The 15829-nt window shown below is 59.3% G+C and overlaps 1 protein-coding gene across 1 annotated transcript in view; it reads left to right on the forward strand.

Annotated features, from left to right (window-relative positions):
• The window catches only part of ZC3H3 (zinc finger CCCH-type containing 3), a 79793-nt gene that overhangs the window by 50022 nt on the left and 13942 nt on the right, over positions 1 to 15829 (forward strand). Inside the window, exons 5-8 of the mRNA XM_012752886.3 lie at positions 7661 to 7848; positions 13384 to 13426; positions 13501 to 13659; positions 13738 to 13807. Coding sequence (XP_012608340.2) covers positions 7661 to 7848; positions 13384 to 13426; positions 13501 to 13659; positions 13738 to 13807 — 460 coding nt within the window. The remainder of the gene's footprint in view (positions 1 to 7660; positions 7849 to 13383; positions 13427 to 13500; positions 13660 to 13737; positions 13808 to 15829) is intronic.

A 15829-nucleotide genomic window follows, 5' to 3' on the forward strand; every position in this document is an offset into this window, starting at 1 on the left:
CCTGCCAGTGTGTCCTGGAGAGCTAAGCTGCTGGTCTGGTGCACACACACGTGCCAGAGGTAGATGCTGCAGCAGAGCCACGGCTGGAGGCTGGACAGCCCCATCCAGTCATGCCATGGCCTCTGCCGAGCAGAGCTGCTACCTGGGGGCCTTGGAAGCCTGAGGAGCCTAAGGGGCTTGGGAGCCGAGCTTTGGGGGGGGGGGTGAGCCAGGCTCAAGAGGAGTGAGTTGTGTGGGTGGAGAAAGGTCCTTCCTGGGAGTCAGGTGGCCCCAGCCACTGTAAGACCTGTGTGTCCGCACGTCTGACTATTCAGAAGGCAGTCCTGGGTTCCAGCACATAGCAGTCTGAGACAAGGGTCTGGGGTCATGGGCCTACCCAGCCACCCACCTCACCCCCCAACCCTGTAGGCCCAGCTTCAGGCCCTGCCTCTCAGGGACTCTGTCTTCCTCCCCCAGAAGCAGAACTCTCTGCTGGTCCATGTTGTCTGGGCCGGGCCTTGAGTGACTGAGTCTGGCCACTTCTGCTCTGGGTGCTGGAACTGCTTCCCACTTGCAGAGGCTGGGGCTTAGGCCTCGTGGTAGGTGCTCCAAGAAGCCGGGAGGGAGGAAGGCTTCCAAATGGCCGCGCCCGTGCCTTTACCCACACGTGTGCACACGTGCACACTCACTCTCCGTGTGGCCGAGATGGGGGCCGTCAGCGTTTCCGGTGGAAAGCCCCGCTTAAGCAGTTTCGTGCTTGTCGCGGCAGCTCCGCCTGACCTACTTGGGGATTCGCTGCGCGCGCCGCCTCCCCAGGCCCCTCTTCTGCTGACTGCGCACTCCCGCCCAGGCTCTAAGCTTCGAAAAATTGTGCTCCATTTCCTGAAAAATGCTTCCGCAGTTGTTTTCCCTGCTCCCCAGCTGGCCTGCCCACCTACTACACATCTCTGCTGGCCTGAGTGGCCTGGCCAGTGGGCTGCTAGGTCCCGGACCAGCACACTGACCCTGCTACCACTGGCAGGGGTCGGAGGTTGTGTCCCAGCCCCTGTGCTGCAGTGACTTGGCACCTGCTCCTGCAGTCCTTCCTGTCCAGCTGCCAGGGCCAAGCCCAGACGCCCCTCAGCCCTGCTCCTTTCCTCTAGCCCTTGGCCCCTCCTGCCTCATGAGGGTCCTTCAAAGCATACATGTCCATGCCCCACCCACCCCAGCGGCCCAGAGCCCTTGGAGCCTGTATTCTCCCCCTGCTCCCTTTGTCCTCAGAAAGCCCATCTTGCCAGCACCTGGCTCTTGCTGCCCCACACTGGTGCTCTGCCTCTGCAGAGCATGCAGGCCCCTTTGTGCCCTCTTTCAGTTGCTGGGCACCTTGGCTGAGGTACCCCCCACCACAGGTCTCCTTCCTGCATGTCTCTGACTGACCAGGGCCCCCTGAGCCTTCCTAAGAGGTCCTGGGAGCCCTAGGGCAGCACCATGTGGGTGTGCAGTTGGTGCATAAGCAGAGCTAATGCTGCCTGTTCCAAGGCCGATAGGGTCCCACCCTCATCAGGGATCAGAAAGGCTTCCCCAAGGGTGTGACACTGGAGCTTGGGCTCAGGCATACCCAGAGGTCCAGGCATAGGGTTGGCATGTACCAAGACCCAGTGCCAGGAGGGGGCATGGTGCTTTCTAGGAACTGGAACTTTCCAGGGTGACTGATGTTCTGGGCTAGAATGAAGGTGCATGAAGGTCATAGCCCATAAGGATGAGAGAACCTGGCCCCATAGGGCCTTATGACTTGGTTGTTACAAGAACAAGGGAACCGGCTGCAGGGTTTTGGGGCACATGATCAAATGTGCAGTTTTCAAATGAACTGGTAGAGCCCCAACCTTCCCTGTGTAGGACCAGGCCAGGTCAGCAGAGACCACAGCAGGAGGCCCATGCAGCTGGCAGGGAGGCCTGGGCCTGGGGCTCTGCCAGGCTGGACACTGGGGGCCGTCTGCAGAGGGGTGCAGTCAGAGGTAGGGCTGGATGGGAAGTCCAGGGTGTCAGTGTTGAGAGGAGTGCCGAGCTGCTGTGGTGGGAGAAGAGTCCTCAGTTGCTGCCAGCAGTTCTTCTCAGATGAGGGGTCTCTGGTGTGAACTCTGGTCTGTGCCAGCCTTTGTGCCACCCCTGGTTGCATCTCTGGGCCTGGGGGGCCAGGTAAGGGGGATGCTCCAGAGAGGCCTGACCTCGCCAGAGCTGTCTGCGATCCGCCCTGGCCTCACCCCCTGGCCCATGTGACCCATGTCGAGAGAGACCTTGAAAGACCCTCTGTTGAACAAGCCGTGGGCCCACAGGGTGGGCTGCCCAATCTGGCCTGAGGCAGTATTTGTTTAAAGGTGCCATTGAATCTGGTGAACAGTGGACATTTCTGAGTTTGAAAGTTGCCTGGCTGTGGCCTGGGTCCCTCCGGTCCCACCTGTGTATGCATTGCTGAGGGCATCCTGGTGGGCCAGGCTGTTTCCAGGGTCTCTAGGATGGAGGATACCTCCCCCACCTCCCCTCGCCACCTGTGCCTGAGTCAGAGAGAGCCTCTCTGGGCCTTCCTCCTGATGTGGTCTAGTCAGGCTGGTGTCCTGGCCCAGTGGGCCCTGGGGCGTGGAGGGCCGGTGCCTCGCTCTCTCTGGTCAGTCCCATGGCTAGTTCCCATGGCATAGAGACACCACAGGGCTCAGGAGTGCCCCTGCTCACAAGCAGGCGGTGGCACCCAGAGTCTGGGGATGCACTGGGGCCAGGCTGCCCCAAGGGCTGCACTTGCCCTGGGTGGGGGGCCTTCAGGAGGAGGCATGTGCATTTGTCAGGTATGTTTCTGGTAAGCCTCAGGCTTTCTGCCGCTGATAACACAGGTGTGGTGGCTGTCACCCTGGGGACAGGCCCAGGAGCCTATTTGCTCACCTGTGCGTACACACCCACATGCCTGGCTGAGGGGCCACAGGGCTAGTCTTGCACGAGTGTGGGCATCAGTGCCTGGGAGGTGGTATAGCGGCCCTGGGCAAGGCTCCATTTCAGCCATGGGCTGCACTGACCTGCCACAGGCAGTGCTCTCAGGGAGCAGGCGGACCACAGGTGTCCAAAGTCAGTCCTCAGACCTCTCACATTGAGGGCCAGTTGGCAGCAGCGGCCCAGGCCAAGGCCTTGGAGGGCGTGGGAGCCTGAAGGCTGGCTCTCTGCCTGTGGACGTGCCTTGCAGATGCAGGCAGGGGACACATCTTACCCAGCCCTGAGCTCTCAGGGAAACCAGACAGGTATCAGGGGGAGCCTCCCTTCTGTCTTACCCAGATCCCAACAACGCCTCCACCCCAGATGTGCCCCTTTCACTTGGTTCTTCCTTTCTGCTCCTGGACACAGGTGGAAAGGAATCCCTGGTGGTTGGAGCCAGTGTCTGTCCCTCTTACCCAGCAGAGCTGGGCTGTACTCAGGCTAGTCTCCCGTCCTGCCTTGCTCAGGCACAACAGGGAGAAGGGCCAAAGAGGGGCCCGGGCCCACGGCAGACAGGTTGCCTTAGGAGGTAGAAAGAGCTGGGCTCAGCGACCTGAGTGCCCACCATGGCCCCTCGGTTGGCCTGAGCAGTGTCTGGCCTGGAAACCTTCAGCTATTTCCAAGGCGTGGGTGCACAGACAGCTTTTTTTTTTTTATATATAAACCTACTTTTGTGGTGTGTGTGTCTTTCTCCCCATTACTACTGCTTTTCATTTAAAATGTTATCTCCCCCTTCCTGTCCTTCATGCCCCCCCAGGGGGAAGAGGGGAGGCCCAGCCTCACCCTAGTGTAGTCAAGGTTATGGTGATAAATCCTGGGGCATTGTCACTTCTATTCGGAGTAAATTGGCTGGCCGCTTTCGGGCTGAAGGAAAGATAATTTGCTGTAGTATTTCAAATGGATTAGAAATGGATTTGAAGGGAAAGTTCATGCCTCCCATTACAAAGGCGAGAAGGAAGACTATCTTAAGGCACTGTTCCCTCCCTGGCCTTCATTATCCACGCTTAATACCTTTCCTATTTTCCGGCGTTAATGAAATTTCCTGGCGGCGTGGGCCTGCCGGACGGATGGGAGAAGCCTTTAGATCTGCGGGCTCCCGTTGCAGAAAAGGAATTACAGAGCTTGCCGTGAGGGCAGGCGCGTTCTCCGGGTCCTTGGCCCTGCTATTATCTCATTAATTTTATCCTCTCTTCTCAATACAGTTCGTTTCCAAAGGCTGTCCTCTCTGTAAGGGTCACAATTTACTGGAGTACTGTGACACCCATGGCCATGAAAAGCTACAAGGCCCCACCCCATGCCCTCCCAGTGCCCTCCTAGCTGCAGCTTCCAAAGCCAGGTGGGCCCTGCCCCTGGCCTACTTTAGCCCTAAGGTTCTGGCCAGGCCTCCCCAGGTCCCCCTACATTATCATCCTGGAATGCAGCTTCTCTGCACGGGCCTCCCAGGCCCCTAGGGATGCCAAGCAGCAGATAGCGTCTGTCCCCCTTCATTGGAGGCCTGGGAGCATATATGTGCATGGAAAGTGAGCAGTGCCTGGGACAGTCTGGCAGAGGGGCCACCATGTTTCCATTCTGCCAAATGGACCCACAAACGTCCTATAGTTGCTGTCAAATTCCAGCGAGTTGTGTTTTTGGAAGGGGAGAGAAATGAACAAATGGATTGTTCATGTTCACCTGTGAGAATAAACATGGGAAGAAAAGTCACCCAAGATGTGCCTTTCAGCTGTGAAAACAAGTCATGAAAAGTGGCCACTAACGAGGTGGCTCGCTCCACATGCAGTTGCAGGCAAGGTGAGTGTGGCCATAGCACCTGACCCTGAACCCATGGCTGGCTCCTGGCTCCTGGGATGGGCCCATTAGCAGCACCAGACTGAGGCTCCTCTGTGCGGAGCCAAGGGGCTGCTGGACCTCATGGGATAGAAATGATGACCTTGTGCCTGAAACTCAGACATTATGGAAGCTTCCCGCATCTCCTGCCCCCCGGAGGCCATACAGGTCTCTGCCTCCACTGGGCCCTTCCCTGGGCCTGGCCAACTCTTTCCACAGCTGCATGATGCCGCTTTAGGCTTTAGTCCTGTGGCTTTGTCCTCTGGGCTATCCCAGGGGAGGGAGCAGGTGCTGCAGCTCTCACTGCTCGGCCATGACACTGCTCATGTCAGCCCCCCGGGGCTCCTAGGGAAAAGGGCATAGGTGAGGGGCTAGTAGGCTGTCCCCATTTGAACGTCAGTCAGGGGCATGTTCCCAAAAGGTGAGTTCTCACGGGGCTGGGCTGCTGGCATGTACCTCCCTCCCACCTTCCCAAGGCATCCTGAAGCCAAGTCTAGGAGGGGAGTTGGGCATGGGTCCGGTTGCCTGCCTGTCCCTCCTGCTTCATGGTGGCCTGTGCTGTGGCTGGAGGGTAGGACATGCGGGAGTGGTACCACCCTTACTGCTGGAGGCAGTGCCTGCATGGGCCCCACGTGGGGGCTCCCAGAGGCAAGGATTCCTCCCCAGTGGTATTATGGGCAGAGGCTCAGCAAGTGGCCTGTGCTGTGATATGGGGGTGTCCCCCAGCCCCCTCACTCTCCCAACAGTGCTCCAGCCCTGGCTGATGGAGGAAGGGGCAACTCAACTGCCCTGTGGGTGGTGAGGGTCCAGAGGTAGGCAGTCATAGGACCCTGTCCCTCACACCTGGACTGGCCCCAGTGCACACTGAAGGTACAGGGCAGGTACTCTGAGGCCAGGGCAGGCCACACCAGGATCCTAAGGTCTGACAAGAGCCTGGAGGTCCGAGTCTGGCTGGCCACCCCCTCCTGCCCAGATGATGCCTTGTGGTGGGGGCAACTGAGCCTGCGGGACACAGCCAGGATGGGCAGGAGGTGTGGGCCAGGCAGACCTCGTAGCACAGTGAGGCCCCTCGGTGGGCTCTTTCTCTCCAAGATTGGTGTTTGTGGACTTGAATTTTAATTAAGGGAAACTGGGTTAAGTGCTTCCCGAGTCATGTTTGTACTTACACCGCAGCTTCAGTCTCGAGCGCCTGGCTGGCTCTGCTCCCATTATCTCTCTAATGGGTCCTCGGAGGCCATGGGCTGGTGAGAACGGCCCCAGCTTGCAAATGAAGAGACCAAGGCCCACAGGGGCCACGATGCCAAGTGGTAGGGATGGCAGCTGAGCCCAGGGCAAGACTGCTTGACCCCCAGCACCTCCTTTCCTGGTGACTGCACCCCAGTGGTACCTGTGGGCTGCCCCAGCCAACCAGCCAGGCAAGCCAGCCAGCTGGCCAGCCACTAGCCACCAGCTTGCCAGCCAGCCACCTCTATGAATTTAGCAGACCTGAGTCTGAGGAACACACACCCCAGTTGGGAAATGATCTCCTGCAGCTACAGGCAGGCTCGGGTACCATGTGCTCCCAGGGAATGGGCCTGTGTCTCGAGCTTAGATGGGCTGTAGGCCATGGCACAATAGAGGACCCGGGAAGGAGGGGCACAGCCCTGGCCGGCCAACCTCACCTTCCATTTGAACTGCTCCCTCTGCCAGCCCACAAACTGCTGCTGGTGGTGAGGGCTGCCCCCACTGTATCCTTGGGGTTCTGCTGAGACATGGCCCCAGGGTGGACTGAAGCTCATCTGCCCAGATGTGCCCTTGGGCACATTGTGCCCACTCAGTGGTCATAGCAGTGTGAGCAGAGTCTAAACTAAAGAATTAAGCTCAATTTGATAAGCAAATCACTGCTCAAATGTGCCCTGGCAGGGGAGACCCACCCCCTATGGAGGTCTGAGGGCAGCCTGCCCAGGCGGCAGTAGGGGAGTGACAGGGAGCTGTTGGGTGGCAGGTGGCTCAGGGCCTGTTCCCTACTCACTCGGCCCTTGGGTTTCCCTGGGGCCTGTGAGTGTCTGGCTGGATGGGGCCCAGGACCTACCTGGGGGGGTGGGGGGTAAGGGAAGGGGGATAGGAGGGGTCAGGTGGCCACCTGGGCCCAAGGCCCATCAGCCCAGATATGCTTTTCTAGCCAAGGTCTAATAATCCCAGGGACTCTCTCAGGCCTCTTTGACCCCGGACCTTGATGCTACTATGGCGTTTCCCTAGCAGCTGGCTGGTTAGGGGTCTGAGTGGCTGTCCCCTGCCTGCTGTCAGTGCAGGGCTCTCTGAGCAGTAGATAATCAGGATAGGCTGCACAGCCTGATGACCCCATGTCATCCACTGTTGATGGTGGCATGTGTTGTAGCTGCCAGCCTTGGCATAGATTCAAGGGCTGCCTTAAGGCAGTTGCCAAGGGCCAGGGCCCTACCCTGAGCTTCTCATCAAAATGTAGACTTCTTGGTGGCCCCTCCACCCCAGGGTTCCCTGGGCAGCCCCAGGGTTCCCTGGGCAGCCCCAAGGAACCCTGCCCAGCCGTGTCCAGCCAGGTAGGCTGAGTCCAGGGATGATGATGCCCAAGGCAGGGGGATGTGTGCATATTGGAGGAGGAAGCTGTCCCCTCCCTGGGGCACTCTAGGGACTTGCAAGCCTCCAGCCTGGTTGGAAGGGTTCTGCATTCCCTGGTGAATGCCACGGAACTGTCCCTAGGGTCAGGGAGGAGCAGGGAACAGAGGTCTCTGGGCAGCTGGGCTGATGGCCTGTGGTCTCCCTGCTGCAGGGTATATCAGACAGTGACTGCCAGAGCTTCAGTCCACCCTGGGGCCATGTCTGATGGCATTTCCTGTCTCTGCAGGTCCCTGGTGCTGAACCGCCTGCGTCCAGCTTCCACTGGGGGAGGAAAAGCACAGCCAGGCTCCCCTCGATGGTTGAACAAAGGCTACCGCTGCATTGGAGGGGTCCTCTACAAGGTGTCTGCCAACAAGCTCTCCAAGACCTGCGGCCGGCCCAGCGATGGGGGCAGCAGGCCCCTCCTTCGCACAGGTAAAGGGCAATGAGCACCACAGACTGGGCCCCTCCAATTCCTGACATCTCATGGCTCCTCCAGGCCAGGTGCTCCCAGGGAGCTGATCCACACAAGCGTTTCCCAAGTGGGTCACGTCCCAGCCTGGGAATTAATTTTACTCTTCGCTACATTTGGAGCCTTGGTAGCTGTCCTCCCAAGGCCCACCGGGGCCGCCAGAGCAGGGAGGGCCCCAGGAGGCCCTACAGCCTCTGCCATCCCCTGGGAAGGGCCTCGCAGAGTCACCTGCCTCTCGCTAGGCTGAGAGGCCCCTGACTTTCAGTGGGGGGCTGTGCATGGTATCTGTATTTTGCTCTTGAACAAAGGATGAGCCAAGTATGGCAAACACGCCCGGGTGAGTGAACACCTGGGGCCACAGCACCCTGTAATCACATTGGTGACGCCTCACCAACTGCGTCTGGAGGCAGCCGCCACCGCCACCTCGTGTCCTCGCAGCCCAGGGAAACAGGCTGAGGAGAAGGAAATGCTTTGGATTCGCTTATTGTACAAATTAACTAGAAAAATATTTTGGTTTCAGTCCGATTTTACCACCTTCCTTGTCCATCAAAAAAAGGCAAGATTGCAAGCTGTGTGGGGTTGCAGGGGCCCGCTATGCCAGCCCCCACCTACCAGAGGGCCCAAGGGAGAGGCCCAGCCCTGCAGGAGGTGGACACCAATGGCTGGGTCTGCAATGTTAGAGGAGGTGAGACGCGCCCCCCTAGAAACCAGTCCTACTGGCTGCCCTTCCCACTGTGCTTCCAGGCCCTGTCTTTGGGATCAAGGTACTTCTGAGCTGCCATTTTTCAGGCAGGACACACAGGGAACATGGTTCCCAAGGAGAGGCACCCCTAGTCGGCCTGGCCCTATGTGCCTCAGTTTCCCATCCATGCCTCAAGAGATTAACTGCTTAATCTCCTGTGGCTGGGGCTATGGTCCCCAACTTCCAGGCCGAAGACCAATAATGGTTCACAGTCTGTTCGGAACCAGGACACAAAGCTCTGCCACCCCCCACCCCCAGTCCATGGAAAAATTTGTCTTCCATGAAACTCAATGGGGGCGGCTGGGGGGCACACAGTAGGAGGTGAGCGACAGGCCAGCAAGCAAAGCTTTATCTGTATTTACAGCCACTCTCCATCTCTGGCATCACTGCCTGAGCCCCCCTCCCCACGCCCACACCCTACCTCCCACTGCCACAGTCCATGGAACTATTATCTTCCATGAAACCAGTCCCTGGTGCCAAAAATGTTGGGGACCACTGGGCTGGGGAATAGGTCCTCCCCACCCAGTAGGACTCATGCTGGTCACTTCTGAGCCCAGAGCTTGGAGCTTGGTAGTCCATGGGGCCCCACACACAGCTGTTGGCACTGCAAAGGGTGGGGGTCTTGGGCAAGGGTCTCCCCTCTCCCAGCCTGTGGCCCGCTGCTGAGCCTGATCCCTGGCAGGGCAGGCCCCAGGCTGGGCAGCTATGTGGGAGTAGACCAGGCCACAGGGCATGGTGTGCAGACGAGTGGGCTTGCAGAGAGCCAGCAGCAGCAGCTCTGCAGGGACATCAGGTTTGGACCCTGTGAGGAGGCCATGAGGTGGCCTCTTTGTGGGTTATACCTACTGGTCCCACCTTCCCCTGGCCTCCTTGGCATAGGGCAAGCCCAGCCTTGTCCTGAGTGTGCCCCCAGCCTAGGCTGACCCCACAGACAGGACCTGAGACCTGGGGAGGCCTTGGCTTCTCAGCTCTAGCCTTCTTCTCTGGCCCCAGAGGCAGCGGGCTGAGCAGCGAGGCAGAGCCCTGGGGCCCAGTGAGGGTTCCCAGCCCACAACTGCCCATCCTGGCATACAGGCAGCCTGTGCAGTCCCAATACAGGGAGGCGTTGGGCTGAGAGCCAGCGATGATCCCCGGGGCCACAGGTAACCAGTAGGGAGCTTGTGTCAGTCGGGGTATTTCACTGCCCATAGGCAGTGGCCACCTGCTCCCTGCCCCAGCTCCTGCAGGGTGTGTCCTGAGTGCTGGACCCTGATGTCCTGGAGACATGGCTGTGATGCCAGCTGGAGGGTGGTTGTCCTCAGATGGTGCCCTCCACTGGGATGGCCCTGGTCTGAGCTCCAGGGTGCCCGGGCTGCTGCCTAGAAGATGGCAGAGTGTAGGAGGAGGGGTGGGGTGGTCACACTCCTCCCTGAGAGGCTTCCATGCCCCTCCCTGCTCCCCTCTGTGCCAAGTGCTGAGCCCTGCAGAATCTGGCCTTCCCATTTGCACACAGCAGAGCCAGGCGGGCACAGAGCCCCTGACGTCACTGTACTGTGGACAGTCCGTCCCAGTCCTTCCCTTGCCCCAGAGCTGGCTGAGAGTCAGTCCCACTCCCCCACTGCCCTTCTGGGGCATGTCATATCCCTGTCCTGGCAGCAACCCAGAGCCCCCTCATTTTAGCCTCAGCTGTGCAAATGAGGAGGACCCAGTGCCCAAAGGTGCCAGGGCAGGTGGGGAGGCCAGCCTGCTACCAAGCAGGGCTACAGCTGCCCATCTTCACCAGCTGGCCTTGGTGGTGACTGTGAGACAGTCCTGGGGCTCCACTCTCTCCTCCTTAGGCAGGGCCGTGGGGGCTGCACCCACCCACCCACCCAGTGAGTTGCCAGGTGAGGGCCTCACTGCCTGGCCCCCTGTGGCCCTGCCTTTCAATGAAGAAGGTAGATTGCTCCCAGCTGTGGATGCCGCTGACCAGCCCACTTCGATGAATAATAATTAAAGAAATAAATCTCCTCCCCCAGTATCAGCGGAAATTTGACTTCATCAAGAAAGTGCAACCCTCCTTGGGAGGGGCAGGGACTTTACCTCCTCTCCTTGCTTCTCTCCCGGAGCCCTCAGGGACAGCAGCATTAGCCCTTAGCTTTCCTGGTTCCTTGAAACTGAGCCCCTCCCTCACAAAGGGCCCAACCCTAGGATCCCTCTCTACCTACCTCCCTGGGCCTGGGTGCTGAGCTGAGCCTAGCCCATGCTGTGGCCACAAAAAGCCTAGCAGTGCCTGCAATGGGGCTGTGCCTGAGCCTACCAGAGCCGGCTCCAGGCAGGCCCCAAAGCCCCCGGCCCACGTGAGGCAGACATGGGCTGTGGCCTCCTTGCTGTACTGACCAGCCGTGTTCCTGACCAAGAGGGGCCTCCTATGCCTCTTCTTCCTGTCTGTGGCCTGCCCACCCCTCCCTGGGTGCTGTAGGGGAGGCCTCTTCCTGGGGTGCTGCTTCAGTCTTCCAAAGGGCCCAGCTTCCGTGTGCCTGGCATGGCCTGGATGGCTGGTGGGCTTTCAGCTGAGCATGTCAAGTCTCGGCACAGCCTCTCCTCCTACAGCCTGGGAAAGGGCCAGCCCGGCCCTACATGGTGGGGTTGGGGTTGGGCTGCCTGAGCTTATCCCTTGCTCATCTTAGACACAGTCCAGTCCGGGGGTCAGGTGGCTCCTGTCCAGTGGACTCTGGCCAGAGCAAGAGCTGGGGTGCTAAGGAAGCTGTGACCCCAGAGGCTTCCCCTCCCGCCCCAGCCGGCCCATACTCAGTGGGTGTATGGCTGGAGGGAGCCAGCATCTATTTTGGGAAGATCCCGGGAAGTGAAAGTTCACTAGAATGCTCAGCACCTTCTGCTCTCAAGGTTGCCTAGGGTTATGGAGTTGAACTTTTTAGCACCTCTCAGCAGCCCTTGCCTCTTTTCAAGCCAGCTACTTTATGTGCATTTTTTAACACCGCAAAGCATTTGAAAAGGTGCCTCCTGTTCTTGTCAAAACTCCTACTGTGAGCCCCACACTGGCATTTTTTCTAAAGAACAAACAGTGGAAGGGAGTAGACCCCCCCCCCCCCCCCCCCCCCCCCGTTCCTGACAGGCAGGCAGTGACGTCAGCGTGTCCCTGGCTGGGAGCAGATGGTGCCACAGTGTCACGGCAGCCTGGGTGACAGCCTGAGACCAGTGCTCATTGACAGGCTGCGTGTTTCATCCTTGCCATGCAGGCTGGCAGGTGTGAGGGTGCGACCCTGGACAGGTCTCCACTGGCACCCTGCCGACAGGTGTCCCAGCCTGGGGACAGAGACTGCCCTAAGCACCTTGCCGCCTCTGCACCCTGAGCCCTCTCCCTGTGCCCTTAGCCCCCTTGCTACCCTCCCTTTGCCTTTATCCCCCATTTCCAGCACCTGCTTATGCCCTGGCCACCAGCCTGGGCTGCCTGGTCACAGAGGTCTCTCCCACTGGGGGTCCTGCCACCCAACAGGAGACTGAGAGTAGAGGACAGCCATTGGAGCCGCATGTGGCTCCAGCAGGCCAGTGTCCTAGCCCCCACTCCGCAGCTCAGGGTCTCCAGCATCCCTGAAGGCCAAGGGCACAGCTGGCACCCCCCACACAGCTGAGCCCAGGGAGCTGGAGGCAGAGGGAGGAGGTTCCAGCCTGTGGGGCACAAAGGGCACAAAAGGCAGGGCCTAGGTCGCATCCTTGAGAGAGGGGGCCAGGCAGGAGATGGGCTTGGGGAACCACTGGTCTGTCTCTGGTAAAGGCTGCCCTGGGGGGTGAGGAAGGGCTGCTCCTGGAGGCCAAGGAGCAGGGAACAGCTATTTGGATCCAGCAACTTGGGAACATCCCTTTTTAAACCTGGATGGCTTTGTCACCACCTCAGGTCCCCAGAATTTCTGAGTGATGTCACTTCTGCCTCTTGCCATGTATCTGTTTCAGCAGTTGCCCACAGGAAATCGGATCTGTTCTGGGAAGGGTCATGTGTGCACTTGAGGAACCTGGGAAAGGCGTCCTCAGTAGGCTCACACCCAGCCCTTTCACCCGTGACTCCGGGGGTGACTTTGGGTCTATAAAAGGCAGGTGGGGGCTGTGTAATTGGACCTGCCCTCCTCCTGCAAGTGGCCCCCTCCCTCCCCTACCCCAGCCTCACCTTGGCTCTCAGGGTTCTCACTAGCCTGGCCACTCCTAGCTCAGCATCCCTCTCCCCTCTTCCCCATCCTCTCGTAGGCCATAGTTTGTGATCACAGAATATCAGGGGTGGTCTCCATGTTTGGAGTTTTGAGGAATGTCTGATGAGGGACTTTCAAAAGTTTAAGCAACAAGTACCAGCCAGGATCCACCAGGGGTGGCCCAGGGCCTTGAGGCTGCCTCCCCCTCATCCCAGGACACAGCCTGAGGCCTAAGGTCATAGTGTGCAGATGCCCCCACAAGATCTGCCTTTAAAAATGTAAAAACCATTCTTGTTCCCATAAGGTCAGGCCACATGTGTGGGTTGTGAACCATCTAAGCAACCCTTCAGGTCCTGTGCCTGGCTATGCCAGCTCTGAGGGCACCCACAGGAGCCCTGCCCTCAAGAGGAGTCAGACACAGGGCCTAGCACTCCCCACCTTCAGTGCTGTGTCTGAAGAGGGGCCTGGCAGGGCCAAGAAGGGCATCTGACTCACCTTGGTGGGGGGGGGGGGCTCTAGGCAGTTTCCTGGAGGTGTGGGCAGGGAACGTGGGCCTGGCTGTGGCCTGATGTGATCTGGGCCTTTCTCCCCAACAGGCCGGTTGGACCCTGCAAGCAGCTGTAGCCGTTCCCTGGCCAGGTACTTCCTCGGGTGGGGCAGTTGGGGGGCTCCCTGCTCCCCCTCGGGCTCACACACTTCTGCCCTGTCCTCAGCCGGGCTGTCCAGCGCAGCCTGGCCATCATCCGGCAGGCGCGGCAGAAAAAGGAGAAGAAGAAGGAATATTGCATGTACTACAACCGCTTTGGCAGGTGCAACCGTGGCGAGCACTGCCCCTACATCCATGACCCTGAGAAGGTGGCCGTGTGTACCAGGTGAGGACCTGGGAGTCTGCACAGGGCTAGCCCTGGGTCCCCCACCAGCCCCACTGAAACCCTCTTCTGGTGCCCCAGGTTCCTCCGGGGCACGTGCAAGAAGACAGACGGGACCTGCCCCTTTTCCCACCACGTGTCCAAGGAGAAGGTGAGTGTGCCCCGCTCCCCAGGCCCACTTCCCTGAGCCTCAGTCGCCTGTCTCCAGGCAGATAGTGCCCTCAGTTCTTCCTGGGCTTGGGACCCACAGACCTTTGCCCCTGGCATAAGCAGCTGGCATAACACTGTTGTCCCCATGGTAGTGTGCCTGCTCAGCCACCTTCTACTCCAGCTGGAAGTAGCACCAACAGCACCACACACTGCATACAAGGTCCTCTTCCCTGTCCTCCCGGCAGCAGGCAGCACCTAGCCTTGCCAGATTCCGCCCCCCCACACAATGAAACCAGACTCCCTCCCTCCCCACCATGACATGCCCAGGGCCAGGGCCTTAGCTGCCTCTGAAGGCTGGAATTGGCAAGGGGGGCTGTGTGAGGGTGATGGGTGAGGGTCCCCTGGGAGGAGGAAGGGTCAGGAGGAGAGCCATGGCAGGGCTTATGGCCACAGCATTGCCAACCTCACCCCTAAGACCAGCACTGGAAGTGGGCAGAGCCGCGGGCCGGGGGCAGTCCTGTAAAGGGAAGAGAGTGCCTGCCACCAGAGCCCATGTTTTCCTACTGTGAGAACTCTGAGGTCAGCGGTCAGTGCCGGCTGGGGCACATGGAGCCTAGGGGCTGGAGACCCCACGTGGTGTCCCATGCCCAAGGCCTACCCACTAGCCCATGGGAATGTCCAGACCCTGTTGACTGGGTGTGGCCACAGCACCTGGGCTGGGGAGGGGCCCAGGCAAGGCGAGCGGGTGAGGGGCTTCCAAGGTGAGGGAGGCAGCATGGGGAGCCGCACGCTGCTGCTACAACAGCTTTTCCCCTTGAGGAACTTGAAAAGAATCAGCATTTTTCTCCCTAATAGAGCTTCGAAACTCTGTTGTGAGCAATTTGGAAATTCACGTCGAGTTTCGGGTTCATTAGCTCCCAGCTCCAAAGCCGGTGCACATTCCAAGCTGTCTAATGTGGACGCCCCGCACCAGTGCCCTGAATTAATGTTATTGTTATTTGTGTGGACGTGGTGGGGTGCAAACAAGGTTAATTGAAATGAGAATGCAGTTTTCTCTTGATAACGGCCCACTCTGGCAGCCAGGAGGGGCTGCGTTTGGTGTAAGAGTTGGCTTTATTATCCCTTTTTATTAGAGCTAATTTGGGCTCTATATCAAAAACCACATTAAGGGAATTGTCTACAGCCCACCACCGCCAGCCCCAAACGGGCCCCCAGCCCCTCTCCCCTCTGCGGCTGCAGTTAAAAGACAATTAAAAATAAACTCTTGCTCGTTAAATCACCCTTTGTTTCTTTGCTTTCTCCCTCCTTCCCTGTCTCAGCTCATGGCTCACCTGGGCTGGATCTCTGGGTTTCTTTCTTCTCCTCAGCCCCAGACAGGTTCCTCTCCCCTCCCCATGGAAAGTGACGTTTTAAAGCCTCTGCTGCCCAGGACCACCCAGGGCTCCTCTAGCAGTGTAGGGGGTAAGGTGGGCAGACTCGGCCACAGCGGCTTCCCTGGATGTCTGACCCAGCATGAGGAGGGGCTCTGTGTGGGCTCCAGGCTGAGACAGGACAGTGACACTGCCCCAGTCCCAGCCTCTGCCCCCCAGGCCTTGGTTACCCCCAACTGGGAGGAGGTGAGTTATATTTCCCTCTCCCAGCCCAGATAGTGATAACAAGTAGTGACCGTGGCCAGCAGCCACCAGGGCTGCTGGGCCACACAGCCCTACCCAGACCTGCCCACCCGCACCAGCTAGGGTGTGCCCCAAACTGCCTGCTCTCTGTCCTCAGCCAGGCCTGCCCTGGGCCCTCCCGCTACTGGTCCTTCATGTTGCCAGCCCAGGCCTGCTCCAAGACGACTCCCTGCCCACCCAGAGCCCACGAGTAAGGTCTGCAGAGCCCTCTGCTGGATGTCCAGGCCCACAGACTGCCCTCCACCCAGGACACAGAGCCCTAGAGGGGTTCTGAGGGCAGCCTAGGCCACAGACTAGTAGTGGGGACCCTAGCTACCATCTTGTCCACTCTCAGCCCTGGACCCTGGGCA

Source organism: Microcebus murinus, chromosome 7 (assembly GCF_040939455.1).
Source record: "Microcebus murinus isolate Inina chromosome 7, M.murinus_Inina_mat1.0, whole genome shotgun sequence".
NCBI classification, from domain to species: Eukaryota; Metazoa; Chordata; class Mammalia; order Primates; family Cheirogaleidae; genus Microcebus; species Microcebus murinus.